Genomic DNA, 22817 nt, shown 5'->3' on the forward strand with positions numbered 1-22817 from the left:
TCCATCACCGCCTCATCTCTGTGGACATTTGGCCCTGACCTTGAGCCATAAACAGCATTACTGATGTATTGTAGCCACCGAGACTGAATAATTACACAGCAGAGGAGAGGAAACTTAGCACATAACCCAGCTGTCTCTCGAGTGGTTATAAATATGTATGGAGAGGTGTAACTTGAACACAGATGCTGCTGCAAAGACGATTATGTGCAGAGTGAAAATCACTGCGTGTGGGTGACCGTGGTGGAGCTGGAACGTCCCCTTGCGAGCATACCGTCACTCTGAACCTCCTATCGGTGTTTAATGAATATTTGCATGACTGAAAATGTGATATGTAGACACACACTTGATGCACATAACACAATTAGTCGGTGTTACAAAAAGTCATGTGAGACGGTTTTGTAATGAGTGAATCAAGCTTGTGCAGAGGTGCCCTGACTACTTTTGTGGAAGGCAGTGATAAAATGATAATTAGTAACATTACAAGTTCATCCAAAAAATGCTCCTAAACATCATATAGTTCTTTTTGACTTCCCGTGTGTTTCTGCTTCACTACTATATTTAATCATTAGTAATTATTAAACTTGGGATCTCTTGTATATTGTGTCTTTTGTCCTGTCTCTCTTGGTCTGTACTCTTTCCATCTTTCCCTTCACCCCACTCTGAGCCTGGTTCTGCTCGAGGTTTCTGTCTGTTAAAAGGAGGTTTTTCCTTCCCACTTTCAAGTGCTTTGACGTAGTGGGTTGTGTTATTTAAAGTGAAGTGAATAATTAAATTGAAACTGATTATTAAAAGAAATGAAAAGTAGTAGGCATTGTGTAGAGTAATATCTATGAAATTAGACACAACTGCAGTGACATAAATTAAGCATAACATGATGTAAAAAAGTCCTAAACTCGACAGAGTTAGAAAGTCACTTAGGGTGGGCAAACAGACCAACAGTGCGCTGACTTTTAAAAGGCACAGACACATGGCAGCGCCTAGAATATAGATCTTTGTGTGCATCAGCTTTTCATTTCACTGTGGGACAAAAGCCACTGAATGTTTTATATTCTGTAAAAAGAGTGTATTTGAACTCAGACCAGATCTTTTGCTAACCACACAAAGTACTTTTGGAAAGCTTAAAAAGGAACTGAAACCAAAACTTAATACTGATGTCAGATGAGAGCTGAACTCCATTCTCCTTGTCAAAAGTTGAGTCTACCACCTCCGAACTGACTGCACCGCATTTTTAAAGTATAAACTCAAACTGAACTTTTACTGCTTTTAGAATTCAGTCTGTTCAATAATGTTAAGAGAATTTTTATTTTAGTTAAATCATTAAAGTATAATCAAGTAGAAACAAGTATGCCTTATAATCAAGTGTTTATATATTTTCACACGGTAAAGCTTACTGTTGAAAAGAACACAATGTATTCCTTGCTTAAGTGTGTGGGATGTTTGACAAAGACAGGATATATACATGCATTCTTTACTTCAGTGTCTGCGATGTCAGATAAGCATGAATACTGCTGTGTCGTTGTTTTTCAGTTTGTGTGCAGAAGTTAGATAGCTAAGACAATGCCTGAGCTCTCCCCTCTTCAGTTGAAAGAGGAAGTACTATGTAACCCATTTTGCCTTATAAATAAAGCGAGTAAACGGTGCTCGGTGTGTTAGTCTGCTCAGAGACTCTCACCCGTGCGCACGTCTTTGAAACTCTGAGTCGGTCTGTCAGTGTCTCATTTCTCTCTTACTGTGTTTGAACAAATTGTCAACCCCTTGACATTTAATTGGTCCTTCGTAGCCGGAGAACTGACTGTTATTTTTAACGTCTAGTTTTCCATAGACGGTCTCCATCGGATCCTGACGTCGTGACGCCTGCGCTGGAAGAAATCTGATCAGTAAAACGAAAAACCCGGACACGTGAATTCGATCTCCGGTCAGCGTTCGGCCTTCACGACTCCAGGACCCGATGAGCACCGGATCCAAAAACGCAGCGCCACAGTAGAGGTGAATATGACACGCATTCCACCAAGCGCTAAAATACGTTGATATTGAGATTTTCCTTTAAGTAGTGTGTAAACCTAGGTACGCCGACAGATCTCAGTGTCCATGCGGGACTAGGAAGACGACAGGCAAGAGCGAAATTCTAGAAAAATCGCTATTAAAAGTTCCGGTCGCTCTGGGAGTGGCTGTAACGGAACAGGTTTCCGGTCACCCAAGAAGAGTGGCTGAAGGTGAAGGTGTTACACAAATAAATAGGCCTACGGAAAATCTCAATAAAAATCATAGAAACGCGCTTTGTTTGTGAGGAGTGAGTTGTTTTTACGACCCAATACGCGGTCAAACCACTTCTCAAACTGTTTTCCTGTGTACACTCACGTATTGGTAAAGGTGGAAAAAAGGGTTGTGCTTCATCACGTAAAATTGATAACCGCTCTCTCAATTAGTGGGAGAGTAGAAGGCTGTTATCGAAAACCCATTCTCACTTTTTCATGCCAAAGAAGGTGTCACAGTTCTGACGTAATTAGTTCAAAATGGGTAACTCTAAAACTAAAGTAAAATTAACAGCAGACGAAGAGTGGTTAGAAAAAACTGTTCAAATGCAGGAATAGTCAGTGCAAAAAGGTGGAGAAATCCACATAAAATATATTGTCCAGCTTGGCAAGGCAAATGCACCCCTGATTCAATAAATGCTTTAAAAACCGCTTTGCAAAAAGAGTTATATGTGGAAAAAAGTCAAAAGCCAAACCAGCAGTTGTAATATATGTGAAAGGTGTGCCGTTAAAAATGTTTTGAGACACAGGAGCTTGTAGAACTGTCTTAACTGTAGAAGTCCCAAATGTAACATTCTCAAAAAACACTATAATTGTGAAATCAGCCTCAGGACATGTGACAAAACAGCATCTAACCGATCCCCTTTTTATGTCACATAGAGATAGTGGCCGTGGCTGCAAAAATCAGTGCATTTATGACCCATCATGCCCAGATTGTATGAAATAAATAAAAGGAAATCATTCATATGAAGACCTTTTCTATAAAAAAGAGAGATGCATAAGGTAGATTAAGGCTGTGTCATTGTTCAGCCAAGGAAAGTGTGTGAAAAGATAAATGTTTCCATCCTGGAGGGTGAGTGAGACTGCAGCTCACTCACGGTCCCTGATGGATACAAAATAAAATATAATAATCTGAAGGTTGGATCTGAGATGAGGCAAACAGAAGACCAGTCTAAAAGTAGGCACAAACCTGTTAAGAGAAAAAAGCAAATCTTGTACAGATTGGATGAACTATAAATTATCTGTTTGCCGAGTAAGATGATCCTAACTATTAAATTGGCTCAGTAATAATATAGTGATATACACTAATAAAATATTGTAATACACTATTGTTATTATATAGAGAGAAAAAGATGATAATAATTAATAAAAATATAATATTAATATTGACAAGAAGTATCTTAGCCAGTATGATGTGAGATGGACAATTGTTATGAAGAAGTCTGCATCAAGCTTAAAGGTTTGCTCAAACTCAGTATAATGACATATGAGATGAAGAAAATAAAAGCAATATCTAAACCAATTAGGTGCATAGAGGCACTTAACCTGCTTGAAAACCTGTCATTTATCCTAGATAAATATTACTGAGATACAGAGCACATCTATAATAACAACTAATAAGCCAAACCCTGTAGATAATAACTAAACCTACAGGATTATGAAGCTGAATTAAATGTGTGGACACCGCTAAGTTGATAAGCATGTTACACATTTTCTTTTATTTTTATTGGTTCTTTTTTTTAGAGCAGAGGCTGCATGCTGTTAAAAGCGAACACATACAGCTGTCTGTGAGCTCAGTTTCCCCTCACACTTCTGCTTTGTTTCTGGCAGCATTTTTCTTTGTCTCTTTGTATCCTGACTCATGTACGTTTTTGTTTTGTTTGATTATTTTGTTAGTTTGGAAACAAATTTGTGCCAATACTTGTGGATTATGGTGACACATAGTGATTAGACATATGATTTACAAATGCCCAGTTTTAGAACTGTGAGCTATGAACAATGCAAAGTTTAGGAAATAATATATATACAAAACAAAAAACTTCAAAGTTTGAAATATGTAAGATGTGTGAATTCTTTGAAAAACTAGAAGGTATCTAAAATTGCCTCAAGTGAAAATGAAATTCTCTAATGACACTCTGATAGTTAGGTCAGCATAAGGGCCAGAAGGCCTGTGAAACCACAATATCCTTTGAGTGCAGAAGCAAAGGAAAGAATTAGGCCAGTAATTGCAGACATGCAGAAAGCAGGTATTCTCGTGAAAACTAATAAAGCCACGTGTAATACACCAATTCTTCCAGTAAAAAAGAACTAGCAGTAAAAAAGACAAAGTACAATGGACTCCAGAAGCAGAAAAAGCTTTCGTTGATTTGAAAATAGCACTGCAGACATGTACCGTCTTAGCATTACCAGACTATGGAAAACCTTTCGTTCTCCATGTTGATGGTGCAGGAGGGTATATGAAAGCAGTCTTAACTCAAGCTTTTGGAGAAAAACAACGTCCATTAGCTTTCTACTCATGCAAACTTGACTCTGTAGCTGCTGGATTACCTACCTGTGTTCAGGCATGCGCAGCAGCAGCAGAGGCAGTTAAAAAATGTGCAGACATTGTTCTAGGACATAAATTGATCATCAAAGTCCCACATGCAGTGACCTCTATTTTGCTCCAAGCGAACCTCTCTTTCCTCACGCATGCAAGACAACTTTCTTATGTGGGGATTCTACTTACACAATCACACATAAAAATAGAGAAGTGTGGCCAGCTAAACCCAAGTACACTTTTGCCGATTTCTCTGGACGGAGAACAACACTGTTGCATTCAAAAATTAGAGGAAGATACAAAACCTCGCACTGATATATACAGCTCCCCCCAGAGCAGTTTCAGTAATGTTTTTGTGGACGGCTCAGCGTCAAAAGACATTCACGGTAGAAATTGTGTGGGTTATGCGGTCACAACTGTTGATAAAGTGATAGAAGCAAAAGCTCTCAGCTCCTCAAACTCTGCTCAAAGCGCAGAACTAACCGCAGTCATCAGAGCATGTACTTTGTATAAGGGTCAAAGTGTTAATGTTTACACAGACAGTCAATATGTCTATTCAGCAGTTCATCATTTCGCTAAAATATGGCATAACAGAGGAATGACAACTTCCTCAGGCAACACAGTTCAACATGCAAACCTTCTAAAAAAGCTATTAGAAGTAATAACGTTGCCAAAAGAATTAGCACTATGCAAATGTGCAGCTCATCAAAAGGATGACACAGAAATTACGAGAGGAAATAACTTTGCTGACAAAGCAGCAAAAGCAGCTGCAGAAAAACAAATTGATGTTTTAACAACAGAAACCATAGATCTAATACCTTTAGAAATACTAGCAGATGCACAGAAAACAGCATCGCTGAGTGAACAAAAATCTTGGGTGAAAGATGGAGCAGAATTAAAAGACAACCTCATGATGTGTAATGGCAAACCAGTGCTTCCAAAATCTTTGCATAGAACTGCTGCTTTAGTGACACATGGGAAAACTCATGTGTCAACAGGAGGGATGACTAATATTCTTAATAAACAATTCTATACAAAAAATTTTGAAAGTTCAGCACAAGAGTTTATCAGAACATGTATAATTTGCCAAAGACACAACGCACAGGGAAATCTACGTCCAAAGCGAGGGCATTTCCCTATACCACCGCATCCATTTCACACTGTCCACATGGATTTCATAGAATTAAATGAATCACAATCCTCCAAATATGCACTTGTGATAATTGATGTATTTTCCAAGTGGCCAGAAATATACCCAGTGAAAAAAGCAGATGCAATATCAGTAGCAAAATGTCTATGTAATCATTTTATTCCAACGTACGGTATTCCATCTCTGATAAGATCAGACAATGGCACACATTTTGTAAATGAAGTAATAAGTAAAGTTTCTGAAGCTTTAGGCTTCAGCATAAAACATCACTGTTCTTATCATCCACAAAGTGCAGGATTAGTCGAGAGAACTAACGGCACAATTAAACAAAGGTTGAGGAAATGTATGGAAGAGACTAAAAAACCTTGGCCTGAATGTCTAAGCTTGGTTAAATTATGGATGAGAATAACTCAAGGAACAGGTGGTCTAACGCCATTTGAAATCGTACATGGCAGACATTTTCCACTCCCCATAATGAGTGAGCCAATTAATAAATCTATTGCAGAAACAACAATGGCAGAATGGATGACAAAACTATTTGAGAATAAAGAAGTGAGATTAAGCAATCAACTGCCGAGTGACTTTTCTTCAGTTTCTTGCAGGTTGAACCCCGGTGATTGGATTCTGATTAAAGTCCTCCAGCGGAAAAACTGGAGTGCTCCAAAGTGGGAAGGTCCCTTCCAGGTGCTACTTACCACACCCACAGCGTGTAAGATAGCCGAACGAGTTTCGTGGATTCATCAATCCCACGTGAAGAAAGTGTTTGCACCACAATAAGACGCCGGTTCCCCTGACTCTTACGTGAACCCCTGCTGGAGGACAGGGCTGAACGGGTTTCCCGCCCTGTGCTTCCTCGGCAGTGCTACTCACGTGGGAGCTCGGGTGTGCCTGGTCGCCCTGAAGATCAGACTGACCTATCCCACCGAAGAGCAGAACCAATAATAACACCAGGGACGCCTGAATAAAATCTCAACAGGAGCAACCGGACAAACAGGTACGCCCCAGGGTCTGAAGAAATTAGGACAAAACCGAAACTGCTCCATGATCCTGGCGGCACCAGATTGGGATGGCATCGGCTCATCAACAGGTACATACTGGGTACAGGGCGCAGCTTGGGCGTGTGGCCTGAAAGTCTATTTCATGCTGCCACCAAACAGCACCGGACTCTGTGCCCCTGTTCTGGTATCTGACCACACCTTTAAGATGTCAGTGAACAGCAACACCAGAGCTAAACGTAACACAGGCCTCAAGCCCCATGATCCATATCTTGGTTCTGATGTACCAGATGACTTCAAACTCTGGACCAAGAGCCAGAAGGTAATACACGCTTTGTTTCCATGGATAGGAGTAGGGAAACACGCACTACAGATAGAAACCCTGGACTATCGTTTTGGATTATTTTTAAATGCTTCAACCCGCATTAATCAAGGACAGAATGAAGAAATTGATGCAATTCGCATCACTGTCATGCAGCACCGAGTGGCTTTAGACATCATTCTCGCAGAGAAAGGTGGTCTCTGCGTATTGTTTAACACTACATGTTGTACCTACATACCTGATAACATCCATTCATTAAACATGACAAATGCTTTGAATGTTTTGAAACAACTGAGAGACGCTCAGCAGCAGGACTACGTTACCGATACTCAAGGTTGGTGGGACTGGCTGCTGAGCGGCTCTTGGAAATCTCTACTGATTAAAGGCCTGTTGGCCCTTTTCAGTGTGATGTTACTATTTTGCCTTTTCATTGCTTGTATTATCCCATGTCTGAGAAGCATAATGATAAACATGTTCAAGCGTATGTTAGGAAACCATGTCTTGGCTCAGTCAGTTATGGAGGATCCCTATCGTCAGTATGATATGCTGAGTGTGAGAGAGAGAGAAGAAAATCTCTATGACAATCTTGACAAGCTTGTTGTTTAATTATTCCACTGAATGACGTGCAAGTTGAAAATGTGACTAACAAGTGACTATGCATTGAGTAAAACATGTGAAATATATTAACATCAGGAGGGAATGTTAAGAGAATTTTTATTTTAGTTAAATCATTAAAGTATAATCAAGTAGAAACAAGTATGCCTTATAATCAAGTGTTTATATATTTTCACACGGTAAAGCTTACTGTTGAAAAGAACACAATGTATTCCTTGCTTAAGTGTGTGGGATGTTTGACAAAGACAGGATATATACATGCATTCTTTACTTCAGTGTCTGCGATGTCAGATAAGCATGAATACTGCTGTGTCGTTGTTTTTCAGTTTGTGTGCAGAAGTTAGATAGCTAAGACAATGCCTGAGCTCTCCCCTCTTCAGTTGAAAGAGGAAGTACTATGTAACCCATTTTGCCTTATAAATAAAGCGAGTAAACGGTGCTCGGTGTGTTAGTCTGCTCAGAGACTCTCACCCGTGCGCACGTCTTTGAAACTCTGAGTCGGTCTGTCAGTGTCTCATTTCTCTCTTACTGTGTTTGAACAAATTGTCAACCCCTTGACAAATAAAGTCTTCTTTATTGAAGAGCTGCTGATCAAATACTCGGACCTGATTACAGCTGCTTGCCAAGTTTCACTATGTTACTACCACAGGCGATGTGGAAGTGGATGAGCTTTGAACATGCTGTTGTGAAGCTACATCTTCAAATCAGGGTTTACTTTAAGTTTGTACTGTGTAAAAACAGAAAACAAGGAGAAACTTGGGAAAATTTAACTCTGCAAATGTATTTTAAAACATCTTTAAACAAAGGTGAGCAGGATCTTTAGAAATGTTAATTAGTCCTGACCTGTCTTGCACAACAGCTCTGCAAAAGGCCAATGTATTCATCCACTCAGAAGCAAGGGGGCTTTTTTGAAGTAAGCAATCAAAGACTGAGCTATTTCAAAAATGTTTGTGGTTACCTTAGGAATATGAATAATGCATTTGCAAATGGATCTGTTTAAGCACTGATAAGTTTTATGCATTCATTTGAGATTTCAGGAACCCAAGCCAGCAAAGATGTGTGATTGCTGTAGTTTGAATTACCCTCCAAAATTTTTTACAACATTTGGACAGAGCCAGTGATGAGGACCAATAGTTTTGTTTTTGTTCACAATGATGTTGTTAATATGTCCATGAAATGACAAATGATCTCATCCATGATGAAGAAAGCCAGGCTTTGTGTTAACTGGCTAAATCTCTGGTTATAGTATGGTTAAGTGGTATCACATTGGTGGTCATCAACTTTCTTTAACCCAGAGTTTCTTTTTCAGGTTCACACAAAAGGGCGTGCCGCACAAAAAATTGGACTCCACTTCCTCACAAACTTGAGTGAGTAAGTAAGTGCACCCCACCCTACTATATATATATACACATATATATATATAATTTTACAAGTCACACTTAACAAGAAATCCTGTGAAACCAGCTGTTTCTAAGTAATATTTTTTGTGGCTAAATCCACTTTGTTTAAAAAAAAAACCCACCCATTTCTTGTGCTTTTCACTCACAAAGAGACTCAGTCACATCTTCAAACACTCTGATTAAAAGTTGTCCTCTAGAGCTGTTATTTGGGAGTTACAGATTAGTGACATCCCCTGGGTATATTCATTCTTCATTGCAGCCAAGCTCAGTTTTATCTCAGTTCAGCTATGCATCTGATGTTCAAATAAAATAATCTCATAGATATTCCCCAAAGACTCATTGCAGTTTGGGGCCATTTCTATAAACCATAAAAGACTGTTAGACTTTCAGAAGGGCCATTTAAATTAACTCTCAATAAAAACAAGTCATTGACTGAGGAAAAAAATGTTACAGAGCCAAACGAGACAGACAACAAACACCATCTGCATCAGCAAAACATCCAAAATACAAGCTCTTCAATTTAATACTGAACATGGTGAATCACGTGTGGGACTGCTACTAAAGTGGTTACACTTATTCCAGTAGTTACATAGTGGCCACTTGAGGCAAGCTCCAAAAGTGAGTCAGTCCCCACAAATTCAACTGAACCGCCAGTGTTGAGGTCCCACAAACTGCAGCTCCTTGAATACTTCAGGCTCAGTGTAATTGTGTTTAAAAAACAAAGAAACAGTTGTAATACGGATTATACACACATCTATACGCCACATTTTCCAATCCAAACAATTTAATTCAATTTTATTCAACACTAAACACAAATGATATGATATATGGCCTGGAAGAGCCATTTACCATCCAGTTAGCTGACAACCCGTCATGCTCTGCCCCAAAGATAAGAGATCAAGTCAAGTCAAGTGGCTGTATTGTCATTTCAAACATGTGCACTGTTACAGTACACAATGAAGCGAGATAACATTCCTCCAAGACCATGGTGCTACATATAATATATAACAGAGAATCAGCACAGGACTACATATAGTGCAAGTGTGCAAAAAATGCAAAAAACAAAAACAGTGCAACACCAGTCAGAACAGATCGATACACACACAAGACAGTGCAGACATACCAGTGCAATAGAAAGTGCAACAATGATGGTGGTTGTGCAAAACAAACAATGACAGTGGGTTGTGCAAAAAGACTGAGAAAAAGATTAATGATAAGCTAGTAGCACTCGATCCAAATGCAAAAATAGTAAATGGCAGGTAGTTATGATGCTGTTTTGATCTGCAGGTTGTAACCACGAAATAATTTTGCATGCGCTAATTTTACATCCACTTTTAAGAGGCCACATGGCGGTGATATTGCTGTCAGTATCTTATATGAAGAATGGACATCAATGGGAACCGGTGTGTGATTTGTCCCACGGGTGCTGCAATCACACAATTCAGAAAAGTAGAAGTTAAAAGAAGGGAGGACAGAATAATAACCCTGCTGTGGTCACTAATGTGGTGGAGGTTTAAAGAAAGAAAAAGAAGAAGCAGCTGTTCCTATGATTCTCGTGGTCCCTGTCTCATTGTGTCCCCGTTGACTTCTTCAGCCACAAAATCATCACACACAAAAATTGTCTCGCCTGAGCAGTCCCGCCTGTGGCCTGCGTGCTGCTGACCCCAATGACATCACTGTTGGTGTGCAAGCACAGAAGGTCTGCATGCTGTCAGCGAGGTTTCTTTAACATCGCTGACCAGCTGACACGAGTCACAGCAGGATCTCGAGTCTGTCAACAGCAGATTCTTACAGTATCAAAAACCTGCATGCACATTGTGGACACCCTTTTCTCCCTCATGTTTACAGTGCATGCAGAAACACAAAGTCAGTGATGATGGTATTTATGATGATGGGAATTTTTACACAAGTAAGTGAGTTTATATTGGTAAACTCCCATGAGATTTACAAATTACACATGGCTGTCTGTAATCCAGACTGTATATATAATGTACTGCTTTTTACAGTTTAAGTACTTCCCAAGCGTGTCTGAGGAGATTACTGCTGACTTGACAAAACCTAAAACCCCAATCAGAGATGATTGGTATCACAATGGTCTTGTGAATATGGTGTATTTTGGCTTTATGTAATTAAACACTGTAAATCTTCTCTATCTGTGTACTATGTATACAAAAGCCCAATAGGGGACCACAGTTGGAAAAAAGCAATACTTGTAAACTCTGTGCAGTACATCAGTTCCATGCTCTGTTTTGGACCAGTGTTAAACTACATTGTCCCTATTAAATTAAAGCTTAAAAAAAAGCTTTTAGTCTTTCCATCACCATGCAATAATAGTCGATTCTGTTTTTCTTCCCTCGCCTTCTTAGAAAATCAGATTCCATCTGCTTCATTGGCTTACAAAAACAATAGCAATTTCTCAAACCAAACCCACAGTTTTGGTGTCAGTATCTCCTTAGGTAATCATCAAATCTAATTTAAGCAATCAGAATAACATCAGCCTTGTCACGCATTCACACATTGCTGAAAACTTGCTTTACCTCAAATAACTGACAATAATCTTGACTCGTGATCTGATTTGTTTCCCTCCGAGTGCCGCAGCATGTGTCATTACAACAAGTCCTTTTCTTGTTCTCCCTAATGAGGTGCTATTAGAGGCACCGATGTGTCTCTTCCTGTAAATAATACCTGCTGACAACCACCCAGCTGCTGTCACCTGAATCGTCATGGCATGTGTGTGTATGTGTGTGAGTGCATACAAAGTAGGTGGACAGCAATCGTGGGAAGCACAGTCATGTCAAAGCTTTGTGTTCACGTGTTATTGTTATAGCTCGGAGAGAGGCTAGGTGCACATCGACATCTTCTGCACCTGAATGCATCACAAAGCAGCAAACGGTGAAGTTATCTCCTCTCTGCAGATAGATGCATATTCATATCCATTAGAAATGTCACATGGCGAAGAAAAAGTCCCACCTAACTTTTATAGAGCCTAACATTCAGAGATGTAAATGTATGGTAATTAAATTTGCTGTTTCGACTTAATTTAACAGAGAAATAATTGATTCAGACATTAGCTGTCTAAATCTCAATTGATGGAGCGTCTTGCAAGTACTAAAAGCCGCTCATTGATCAAGCTCTAAAGCTCATGTTCATCGATTCAACTCTACCCTGTACCATTTCGCAGAGACTGTGCTCATGTTAATGGAGTCAGTGATGGAAAAATTACAGCTTCAGTAACAGAACAAAAAGGTTAATAATGCAATAAAATTGCAGGGTTATAATTCAGGTGAAAGAAAAGATAAAGCCACTTCAGAAAAAGATCATTTATTTTCAATTCAACGAACAAAAAACCGTGTTTGTTACTAAAATAGCTGTACAAATTAAACTCTAACAGCAGGTCACTCTAACTCACTAACACCACAGTAAACCTTCAGTACGATTAAAAAGGATTGTGCTGCTATAGTTCAGAAGTGAAGCACTACTAGAAGAGAACCAAACCTATCAACACCACCTTGAAAAGTACTCTTCAAAACAACTCAACACGACATTCACTAAAGAGTTCACACTATATAAACTGATTCAGTGTCCTCTTTAGTCTGTGGTTTTGCATTTAATCAACATTATTATTTGGTCTTCTGTTCTTCATTACATCCACATCCTCCAGGCCCGTCTGCATGCTTCTACATGTAGTGGAGTGATAAAGCTATGTCGTTTTTCCCAGCATGCCCTGCATCGTCTTCAAGCATTTGGTGCCATCACTGAAACACACTTCCACGACTTCTCCTCAGTTCAACTCGGGTTTATCGTAGGGGTCATTTACTCACTTTTTTAATGAAAATTTTTAACTTGCACACGAAGATGCTGCTGAATCAGCTAATAAAATCTAATGACATCTGGGATGAAAAGAGAAAATACAATAAAACTGAAATCCAGTCCTTGCTTAAAATACACCATAGAAAAAGACAACTTACAATGTTCTCAGCAAAAACATGACCATATACTGTGTGTGCAAGCGGTTCACTACATTTAATTTTCACACCATTCCCGGCTAAGAGCAATGAACACAATGAGAGAAACTGAAGAATTTAGATGAGGTTTTTCAAATCTCACTAACCTTCCACAGAAAGGAGATTGGGGTGGAGTGATGGGTTGACAAAATATTTTACATAGTACAGCAATATATTTCTTGTGTTGTTAAACCAAACCTTGATAAACCTAAACAAGTTGTTTTCAATGAAGGTGAAACTTATAGGAGCAATTTGGGTTTTTTATTTGGCCAGAGAGTGGGTTGGAGGTACTTGGCTCAAAATATAATATTTATGTTATACATTTTTCATATAGTCCATTGGTCTGCGCCAGTTGATACATAAAAATGTTGTTCATACTTAACTGACTTTCAGATAAAAGGAAAAAAATGATATTGGGACAAAAAGTGGAATGCCTTCATAGGAACCGGAGGCGGGAAGTAATGAAGTGTGGTGTATCCATTACTGGTGTTTATCATGCGTGATATAAAAAGATGTGATAGAGATGAAAGACGAAAAACATATATGCAGGGAATATGAGTGGAAAGCAAAGACATGCCTGCACTAGAGAAAAGTGACATCGTGAGAGAAAATGAAGACATTAGTCCGCTATCGTTGAACCAAAATAGTCAGCAATGTCCTTACATAACCAAAGCCTTTTGGTTTTTACTTACTTGAGCAAAGAAGTTAAATCAGTACCTCAACTTCTACCAATCTGTGGTTTCCACCTTTGTTCAGATAACAGATTTCAGAAAATGAATACAAGCCACACTTTGCTTTGTGTAACAATGAAAGAAGCATGAATAACAGATGTTAAAGAAAAGAGAACACAAACATGTTCATTGTGAACAGATACACTTTTCTTTCCCACCATGAAATATAACATTAAAATAAATGAACTGAGCTCACTGACAAAACAGCAGACATTCATTATCAACATCATTCCTGTTCTTGTCCTGTTCTTTCAATAATCACAAGATTGGTTGATATAAAGTCAGAATTGTAACATTTACATCATTTTCTATGTACAGTTTTTCCACCGATGATATTGACATATGACCATCTTTAGAGTCTGTTTAAAAACACTACCATAGAAGCAAAAACAAAGCAAACAAAATGAAAGAACATGAGTTTCTGTCTGCGTCTTCCTGTCTTGTTGAGCCAGTAGTCAGGCTCAGTTTGTTGTGTAAAGCACTGAGGCTTGACAAGGCATCTCTATCTCTGTCTGTCCCCTCAGCTCCAACACTGCCAGGTCAGAAGCAAGTTGAACCGTCACTTAAATAAAATATTCCTTCTGGTTCTCAGTGGGACCGTTCTGTGAAGTAATCCGACTTCTGAATGGCAACTCTGGATTGTCTTCGGGTTTCACTGTTTTTACTTCCTGGCGCTGACATGTGCATTTCCTCCTGTAGAGGAATCGGGCCATTATGGCTAATGAAGACACTGTTACAAAGATCACCACAGCTATCACACCTGCAAAGCAAATAAATGGACAAAGTTATAACAGTATGGCAGAGGCAATATAAGTATATGTTAAGGACATCAACCATAGACTTCACATAAACAGTGGATGTAACTTCTCAGTCTGAAAAGCTGATACTAAAGTGCCTTAAAGCAGCCAATAGGAACATCCCTTAGCTTAGGCTCCAGTTCTGTAGACATAGAGAATTGTTGGAGACTTCTTCCATGCAAACTGTATACGACAACGGCAGCCTTACTTAAAAAAGCAAATACAGGGTATGCAACTATGAGGTGCAATCAAAAAGTTCTGATTTGACTCACAAAAATAAAAAGTGAACAGTGAACAATTCCATTAACACACCTGAACAGTGTTAATGGAACAGTTTTAAAAATGTCACTTTGAAATTCAAAGCATATTTTTTTGCCTTTGATAAAAATGAAAACTCTTGTTCATAATTTCTTGGTATCATACTAGCATTTTTCCTAAAAGTCAGTGTTCGTAGAGACAATCTGTTTGAGTCTATGTTTCTGCTTTTTCTTCATGTCTAATGAAAAACTTGTGAAATTCTCAAGCCAGCAATTTGTGGATTGGACTGAGTTTTGAACATTTCAGGGAATTTCAATTGGCCTTATTGGGACATTTTTTTTGTCTTTCACAAGACTTCCACAGAAAGCCACAGCACATATCACCCTGTTCTAAGGATGTCATAATTTTCTTTTGTTTGCTTTACATGATTCATCAGAACCACAAGTACGGTGTACACAAGCTGTCAGTAAAGGAAAGAGAGTCGGGAGAAAAAGGAGCAGCAGTCTCTAATGAAACACCCAGCCATATGTGTAACATGGAGGTGAGATATTATTTTATAATACGTTGCTGAAAATATACCTGCAACAGTTTAAAATATGTCAGAACTGTATGTGATCAAAAGAAAAAACGTTTTATGCATCATGAATTGTTAACACCTGTTAATTGTCAAAGCTGAAATTAAAAGTTTCTTCAAGTTTGCATACATCTTAACATTTCTTCTTGTAAAAATAACTGCAACTCTCTTAATCCTTTACATATTGAAATAAAACCAGTTATAGACTCATGGCATGTGCCTACCATCTGGACTACTTTATGCAAATCATAATGCAGGACACACACAACCTCTGGAAACTCCTGAAAAAGGCTGAAACTATTCATTGCTGTTCTACAATGAAAGCAGATTCAGGAAACTAAACTGGTTACAATTGAGTGCTTTTGTCTTATTTTCAATTGGAATAAATTATCACCGGAGAGCCAAACTGGAAACAAAACATTATGAAATAAAACTCCTATCTGAAGGCGAGTGGTCAGTGGCCCAACAGACACAGGAAACAAAATTGCTTTGCTTCATCATTAGTACTGCAGGGTCCACATCTTCTCCAGGCTCCCTGGGCAATTTGAGCTATTAGAAGGTATCTACACTGATGTTAGCAATAACAAAAACTGACAGGAATTGTACTTGGAGTCGAACGTAATTTGTATTCTAATTAGCCATGTTTTCCTTTGTGTATTCAGACACAGTCAAGCTGTTTGAGAGGCAGCTGTGGGCTTTCATTTGCACAACCTGCAGTTCAGTTTTAATCATCATTTCAATGCCAGTTCCTCTGCACTGAGGTGTGTCAAAAGAAAGGTATAAATGAATTCCAATAAAGGAAAAAAGATGTGATAGGAGAACAAGTTTGAAACTGTCTATTAACTGACTTGACATCACATTATCCCCGTTGGCTTTGTACACAGTTTCTGTCTCATGATTGATGATAATGGCAGAGCCACATTGAAACAGGTTGCTGCCACAGTACCTCCGATGAGAGCTGAGTCACTCCTGATGGCATTCACTAAAGGCTGACCTGTTCCCACTGATCCAGACTGGCCTGCAGAACAGAGACATAGAAGAAAAGGTGCAGGGAGAATGAAAATATGAAAGAGAAAAGAGGGAATTTGCAGCACAAGCATCACAGGGGAACTGAAAGAAGATGATGAAATAAAGTACAGAGAATAGATAAGAGAAAAAGAAAAATAAGGAAGCAAAGGATGGCCATTAGTGAGGCGAAAAATAGATATTGCGACATGCTGAAAAGAGAATGCAGAGAGGGGGAAACAGGAATCATCTATGGTGGGACTTCAGAGTGGATTAGATGAGTGACCACAGGGGAAGGATATGACAACGCAAACTCTCACCACTGGTTCAAATTAATTGCCTCATTTTCTAGCCGTTACTGCAGTGCACAACAGCATTAGAGTCATCCACATCATGAAGTTGGAGAGGTATCACCCACACAGAAGTGCCTATGATAGGAATTTCAGTAATATTAATTATTTGAGTCTGATGGGAAACATAATCCCGTGGCTGTGCGGTAAAGGAACATTACAAATATTGGAGGATGTGTTTGCTACTCACTATCTGACCTGTGTGGAGGATGCTGTAGCTTTCACAGATGAGACATGTCCAAGCGTTGTCCCCTAACTACAAATCTGTGTTTTAATATATGCCTTTATTTTCTGTAATACGTTTAGGCTGACTTTTACAAGAATAGCACATGACCTTTATGACTGTTGTTGCTCCGCTGTGCAGAAACCTGAGACATGATAAGTCTGAGTGGTAAGCAGTTTAGCATCTTTCTTTTCTTTTTTTGTAGCAGTGTTTATTTGAAAATCTGCAGGGGGAGACCAGACATTGCATTTATGATGATATTCAAAGCTATTTGGATGATGTTCTAATTATGCAAACCACCAGGATAATGTCATTACATTTAATTCCTTTCCCTGACACATGCATTTGCAATTGTAAAAAGAACATCTGTAGAGGCTGGCATAAAAAAACTGATGTTTGACACTATCCTAGTCGCAGGAATAATGCAGAAAAACCATCATCCAGCAGAAATTGCCCCATGAAACGTCGAGATTGTCTTCACCTAGTCGTTATGCGTGGTTCCAGATCTACATATAACACAACTGAGGAAGCAACAGCTCATTAAATAGGATGTGCAGCTTTAGAAATTCAGATATCATTGGTAGAGACACAATATTATATTTTCAAAACGTATTAATAGTTTTAAACACATATACGGTCTAAAGTGAAAGTAAGTAATACTTTTTCTGCCCATGACACACCAGTCCTTTCTAATTTTCATTCTCATTTGGCAAAACACTTGCTGTCTCGGGTGTCCTTTGGCATTTCTGCTGTGGCAGTAGCAGTGGTGTCATTCTTAACTCGTCCCATATGGATGCTTTTAAAGGATCTCCTGATGCCACATGCACATGCACAAGCTAACTGACACTTTGCAACATGCAGAGTTAGTGCAAAGAGGCCTGAATTAGATGCCTAAACTGAGGTGTCCAAAGAAACAAAAATAAAAAGCACCTGAAAAGAAAAGAAATCAGCCAGTGATTTCAAAGCAAATCACTCTGCGTCACGCAAACAGCACCAGCTCTATTTTTTTATGTAAGCCATTTCAAGCTGAACAAATCAGATAAGGGGAGCAGGAAGTCAGATACAGGAACAGCAGAGAAAATCCAGTCAACTCTCAAAACAGATGACCCCATGCAGACAACATGCTCTGCTTCTGAAATTCTCTCTGCGTGATCTGAAGCCATGCGAGGGACAGAACAAAACTGTGTTGGAGACACAGTTTGACCATCATTGCCACCACTCCAATCTCCTTCAATCTCCAATACCAATAAAGAGAGCAAGGAAATAACCCTCTTACCTGATAGATGGTGTGTGGTTTCTGTTGCATGAGAGAGGTTGGCTGAAGTAAAGCCACAAATGGACTGGATCAGCGGACCAGTTACGGTAACTGGACTAGTTTTTGGGTGGAGCAGAGCAGCTTTCAGAGGGCTGATGGAGTTAAAGAAGACAGCAGATAGACAGCCAGTGAAACCCAGAGAAGCAATCTGAGCCAAGTCCGGATCCAACCCTTCAGAATCTATAGAGAAAAGACAAGCACACAGACTGTGATGTTTTATAAAATGTACAGTAAGGATGGTGATTACTTCACTTTTTTAAAATTGATTTTGCTTTAGCAGTGCTACTGTAACTCTGCTAAAGAACAAAAAGGAAAAATAATACTTTGGGCATAGCAAAAGCAGATAATAAGAAAACAAGCTGAAAGAATATTGCTTCAAAGTGGTAGGTGCAGCGGCTGATTTAGAGTATTGACCAAATAATCAGTGTCTGGTTTTCTCTCTTCCAAATAGTCTGAGGTCTATTAACTCCACTACAATGCACTCATAATTACTAGGAGAAGATGACAATGATGAGGTTACTGATGCAGTTTCGCTATGAGGTAAAAACTGGCATCAATGAACCTTCTATTAAAGATGCTAATGTCGTACATTTAGTTGTTACAAATGATCAAATGTTTTACACAAAGACAAAAAAAAGGACAAATAATGCTGACAAATGGCTGGGAACAAAAACAAGGTTACTGGAGGATCCAACAAAACAAACAAAAAAGTCCCAAAATACTCAAGAAAGCATGAAGACACATATGAAGCTTTTCTGTTCTTTGGCTCATTGTCTCCTCTGTACTTTTTGCCTGTGACGTGACCCTGAAACGAATCTTAGTGCATTTGAGGTCACTGATTTTGTTACTTGTTGAAAGTCAAGCTTTAGCTGCTTGGCTGGAGTCGGGACACACAGCTTTAACCCTTTAAAGCCTGAATGATTAAATAGTTGCCAGAAAATTCAAATGTTTATAAAACAGAAGTTTTATTAAGCCATCTGATGAATTTGCATAAAAATAATTTAACTTGCAATGTATTTTGCTGCATCTGGCTTTTTAAAAAAAATTCCTTTAAAAAATATTAAGCAATTGATTTAGTTTTTTCAGAAGGGGAAAATATACATAGATGATCTAGAAGTCTCAAAAACAGAAAACTGAATGCAACCAAGATTGCAATGGCAGAAACATTCGTCTCAGTCTTTCAGGAACCGGTGGGTGATGTCACAGCAGCTTTCATTTTGTATACTGTCTATGGTTAGCACTTAATGAAGTTGTAAAGTTGTAGTAAAGCTGGTGTTATGTTAACAGCAGGGAATAGTTGTTTCTGGCCTGGAAGGAGTTTTGTTCTTGTCATTTTGTGCAGTAAAACTGAAAGCAAACCTTGTGTCGTATACACCCTATAGTCTAGACAACACCGCCTCCAGTGAGGGAACCAGTGAGGAAAGGTTTGAAAGCCTTATTGTCTGATATAGCAGAAAAAATAATATTCTGTCTGAGTGCTCTTCAGCCTGAAAGGCCTTGCTGTCTCACTTACCGTGCACACTGCCAAGAACCAGCGACCTTATGCCATTGAATTCTACACCAGATGTCAGGTTGAAGTCCTCTTTGGGATTCTGGTCAATCTGACAGAAAATAAAAGGTTTCCCTTCAAAACGGGCTTTCAAATAAACGCCAACACTTGAATAGTTAGTAAGTACTTTGGTAAATACTGATTTTCAGAGAGGTTTTATTTCATAAACCTCCTGTCTGTTGCTTTTTCCGCTGACAGAGGCTGACTTATTGTTTATTATTGACTAAGAAGACGGGTTGAGTGCTTTTTGTTTGCACGTGTGTGTTACCTGCATAGAGACAACGTCTGCCAGTCGACTGATGGTAATAACATGCAGCTGTCGGTCGGCGAGGTTCTTCACTTTGCTCCTCAGTATCTCTGCATCTTTGCTGCTGTCCAGTCTGTACCTCACCTCTAGCTTATCTGTGGTTAGCAACAGCACAGTAAACTGCTATATTTCTGTGTGGCACAAAAGACAGGACTGAATAACATTGAATACATGTTTAAATGGGAAGTTTCAAAAGCTCCTGTAGTTGAAGAAAATATTGTCTAAAATCACCTTACATAAGAGATATTCTTCTCCGATTATATTCAAAAAAGAAAGCTTTCATTGCCGCCATGCATCCTTCCTCTTTGCCATCTCTGTCCATTGTGTGGATTCATTGTCCCTGCCTTTCTTTTAATAAGCTGGCGTTAGATATTAAAATACCAAATTAAGTATTGGAATTCCTTCATACCAACTGATTTTTGTGTGGCTGGTGTGGATCTCATGCATATTCTAGACTATGTGATGCTCATTTTCAAGAGCATGCTGAACTTTATAAGGTGAAGAAGAAATAAAAAAATAATTCTTAACCTCCTAGGACCTGGCGTCAACATATGTAGACATCACATTTTGGGTTGTCTAGACCCAAAAAAACAAATTTTGCCCCACAGGGGCCTGATATCCACTTACGAGGACATTATACTGCCACTGTTCTTTTGAAATTTAAAATGAATGTCCTCATATGTGGATCATTTTTGTCAGAAACAAAAATCAGGTAAAAAATAAAAATCAGGCAATTCTTTGTTTTCACATTCATCAGGTCCCAATCAGCCCAAATAGCAAAGAGAAATTAAAAATGCATGCCATGAAAGAGTTCCAGTCTTAGGAGGTTAATATGAAACAAAAACAGCCAAGATTTACATTTTCTGTTTTCAAACTCACACACCACTGTCAATATGCACAGTTTACCTTTTCAACTTTACTGTGAATGTTATCAGTAACTTCATTTATATAATAGTGTGCTTTCATTGTAGGATTGTTTATATGATCCTCTGTTGCTTTTTTGCTTTGAAAGTTATTCGAGCCATCTTTCTGGAAACTCACATTTCCTTTCCTCCACTTATGTGTTAATGAAAATTGCACTTCTTCCCTAGAAAAGTCTCAATTGCAGTGTCTAATAACTTGAGGTGTAAATGGCAAATTTAGATGCAAATTATGAAGTGGAGGAGTGTCTACATCCAGTAAATAGTTTTTGTCATGTCTCAGAACTGTTTATGTTGTTTCTGCCTGATCTCATCCACTCATCAACCTGTTGCATATATAATGCGGTCGTGTCACTTACTCTCCCCTTGATTTTGCTATCAGTGTGGTATCAAGCAATGGTTACATCCTTTTTGCACATACTCGTTCTTACTCTGTAATGTTGCTGTCAATTTATTGATATTTATTTATAATCACATCTGTCAACCCTGAATATTTATTACTTGGTGACTTGTATTTGTTGTATATATTGTGCTATTCCTCATATATTAACATATTATATTGATAAATAGTCTAATTTGTTATTGTTAATGCTACTGTTCTTTAGCAACTGTAACCCACAAAATTTCTCTAGGGATTAATAAAGTATTCTGATTCTGATTCTGATAACATTTGAGTGATTTTTTGCTCTTCTGCAAAGGTTTTTCCACTTCCCTCCTTGTCCACTCTCTGTTGCCATTTTCATCACATTTACTTGATGTGCTTCCTCTTTTGACATTTTGACAGCTCTCTATATTGGTGTTATTCACTCCATTAAACCTTTTTAAATGCTCCAGAGGTCCTTGTTCTGGATCCTCCAGCCTGTGCTTAAAATAAGGGGGGCTTTAGAAGTTCTGCTGCTGAAGTTCAAACCTAGCATGAGTATAAAGGTGTCACGAAGAATTGAGAGATTTTTATAGACAAAACATATTCCTAACCAGTACTATAAAAACTGTAACTAAGCAGCCGGTGAGTGCACAATTCCTAATTTCAAACCTTCATGACTTAATTCCAAACATAAACCTTTTACGTTTGTAGCATTTTAAAAGCCATCTTCCTATTTATATTAAAAATAGACCCAATCAAATTTTCTCCATAAACATGCCTCATTATATAATCATGAATATATTGAAGATTATATTAATTCAAAAGATCTAGCTCTTCAAGGGTATTAGCAACTGAACAATGATCCAAAAAATATCCCGAAATAATTCAGTATTTGGAAAAGCCAGGCTCTCTACAGCATGAAGTACTTTGATTTTCCTCACACCTTTTTTAAATGAATAATGACTGATCTCCATTGGTTGTAGGAAGATGTGTTGCTGATCAGGCTTTTCTCAAAAGCAAATGTTCCGTCATCCACTGCGAATTTAAACACATTATTTTTAGTTTACTCCTATTCATATCAGCATATCTTTAATAATAATTTGCTTATGAGAACAATGACAGGAGAGACAAAGTGAGAGCAGCAGAAAAAAAATGGGGGTGAGAAAGAAACCTGTTCCAACTTTCAAATCATGCATTATTCATATTTTCAGCTCTGCTAATAATTTTTTTTAAACAATTTAATACTTTTAACACCCGTTTGGCTTCTGAACCGTGCTTATTAAAGGTGAAGAAACAGCAGTGAGCCAAAGGCAGTTATAAAGTGTGTTCACACTGTAATGACCACGATTAACAAGTCAGGGGAGGTGAT

The 22817-nt window shown here is 38.5% G+C and overlaps 1 protein-coding gene and 1 long non-coding RNA gene across 3 annotated transcripts in view; one reads left to right on the plus strand and one right to left on the minus strand.

Moving 5' to 3' along the window:
- Positions 1-1290: 1290 nt before the first annotated feature.
- LOC145419789 (uncharacterized) lies at positions 1291-8148 on the plus strand. The gene is made up of 2 exons (XR_013901131.1): positions 1291-1986; positions 6312-8148. It is a non-coding gene; the product is annotated as an uncharacterized LOC145419789 (long non-coding RNA).
- Positions 8149-12356: 4208 nt separating this feature from the next.
- Positions 12357-22817, minus strand: part of LOC113034749 (contactin-associated protein-like 4) — an 81057-nt gene continuing 70596 nt past the window's right edge. For both annotated transcript variants that reach the window (XM_026189729.2, XM_080287618.1), the window contains 5 exons: positions 20126-20259; positions 19822-19909; positions 18270-18488; positions 16362-16433; positions 12357-14546 (listed from right to left, as the gene is read on the minus strand). In XM_026189729.2, the coding sequence (XP_026045514.2) occupies positions 14350-14546; positions 16362-16433; positions 18270-18488; positions 19822-19909; positions 20126-20259 (710 nt within the window). In that variant the 3' untranslated portion in view covers positions 12357-14349. The remainder of the gene's footprint in view (positions 14547-16361; positions 16434-18269; positions 18489-19821; positions 19910-20125; positions 20260-22817) is intronic.

The sequence above is a fragment of the Astatotilapia calliptera genome, chromosome 13, assembly GCF_964374335.1.
Source record: "Astatotilapia calliptera chromosome 13, fAstCal68.1, whole genome shotgun sequence".
Classification (NCBI taxonomy): domain Eukaryota; kingdom Metazoa; phylum Chordata; class Actinopteri; order Cichliformes; family Cichlidae; genus Astatotilapia; species Astatotilapia calliptera.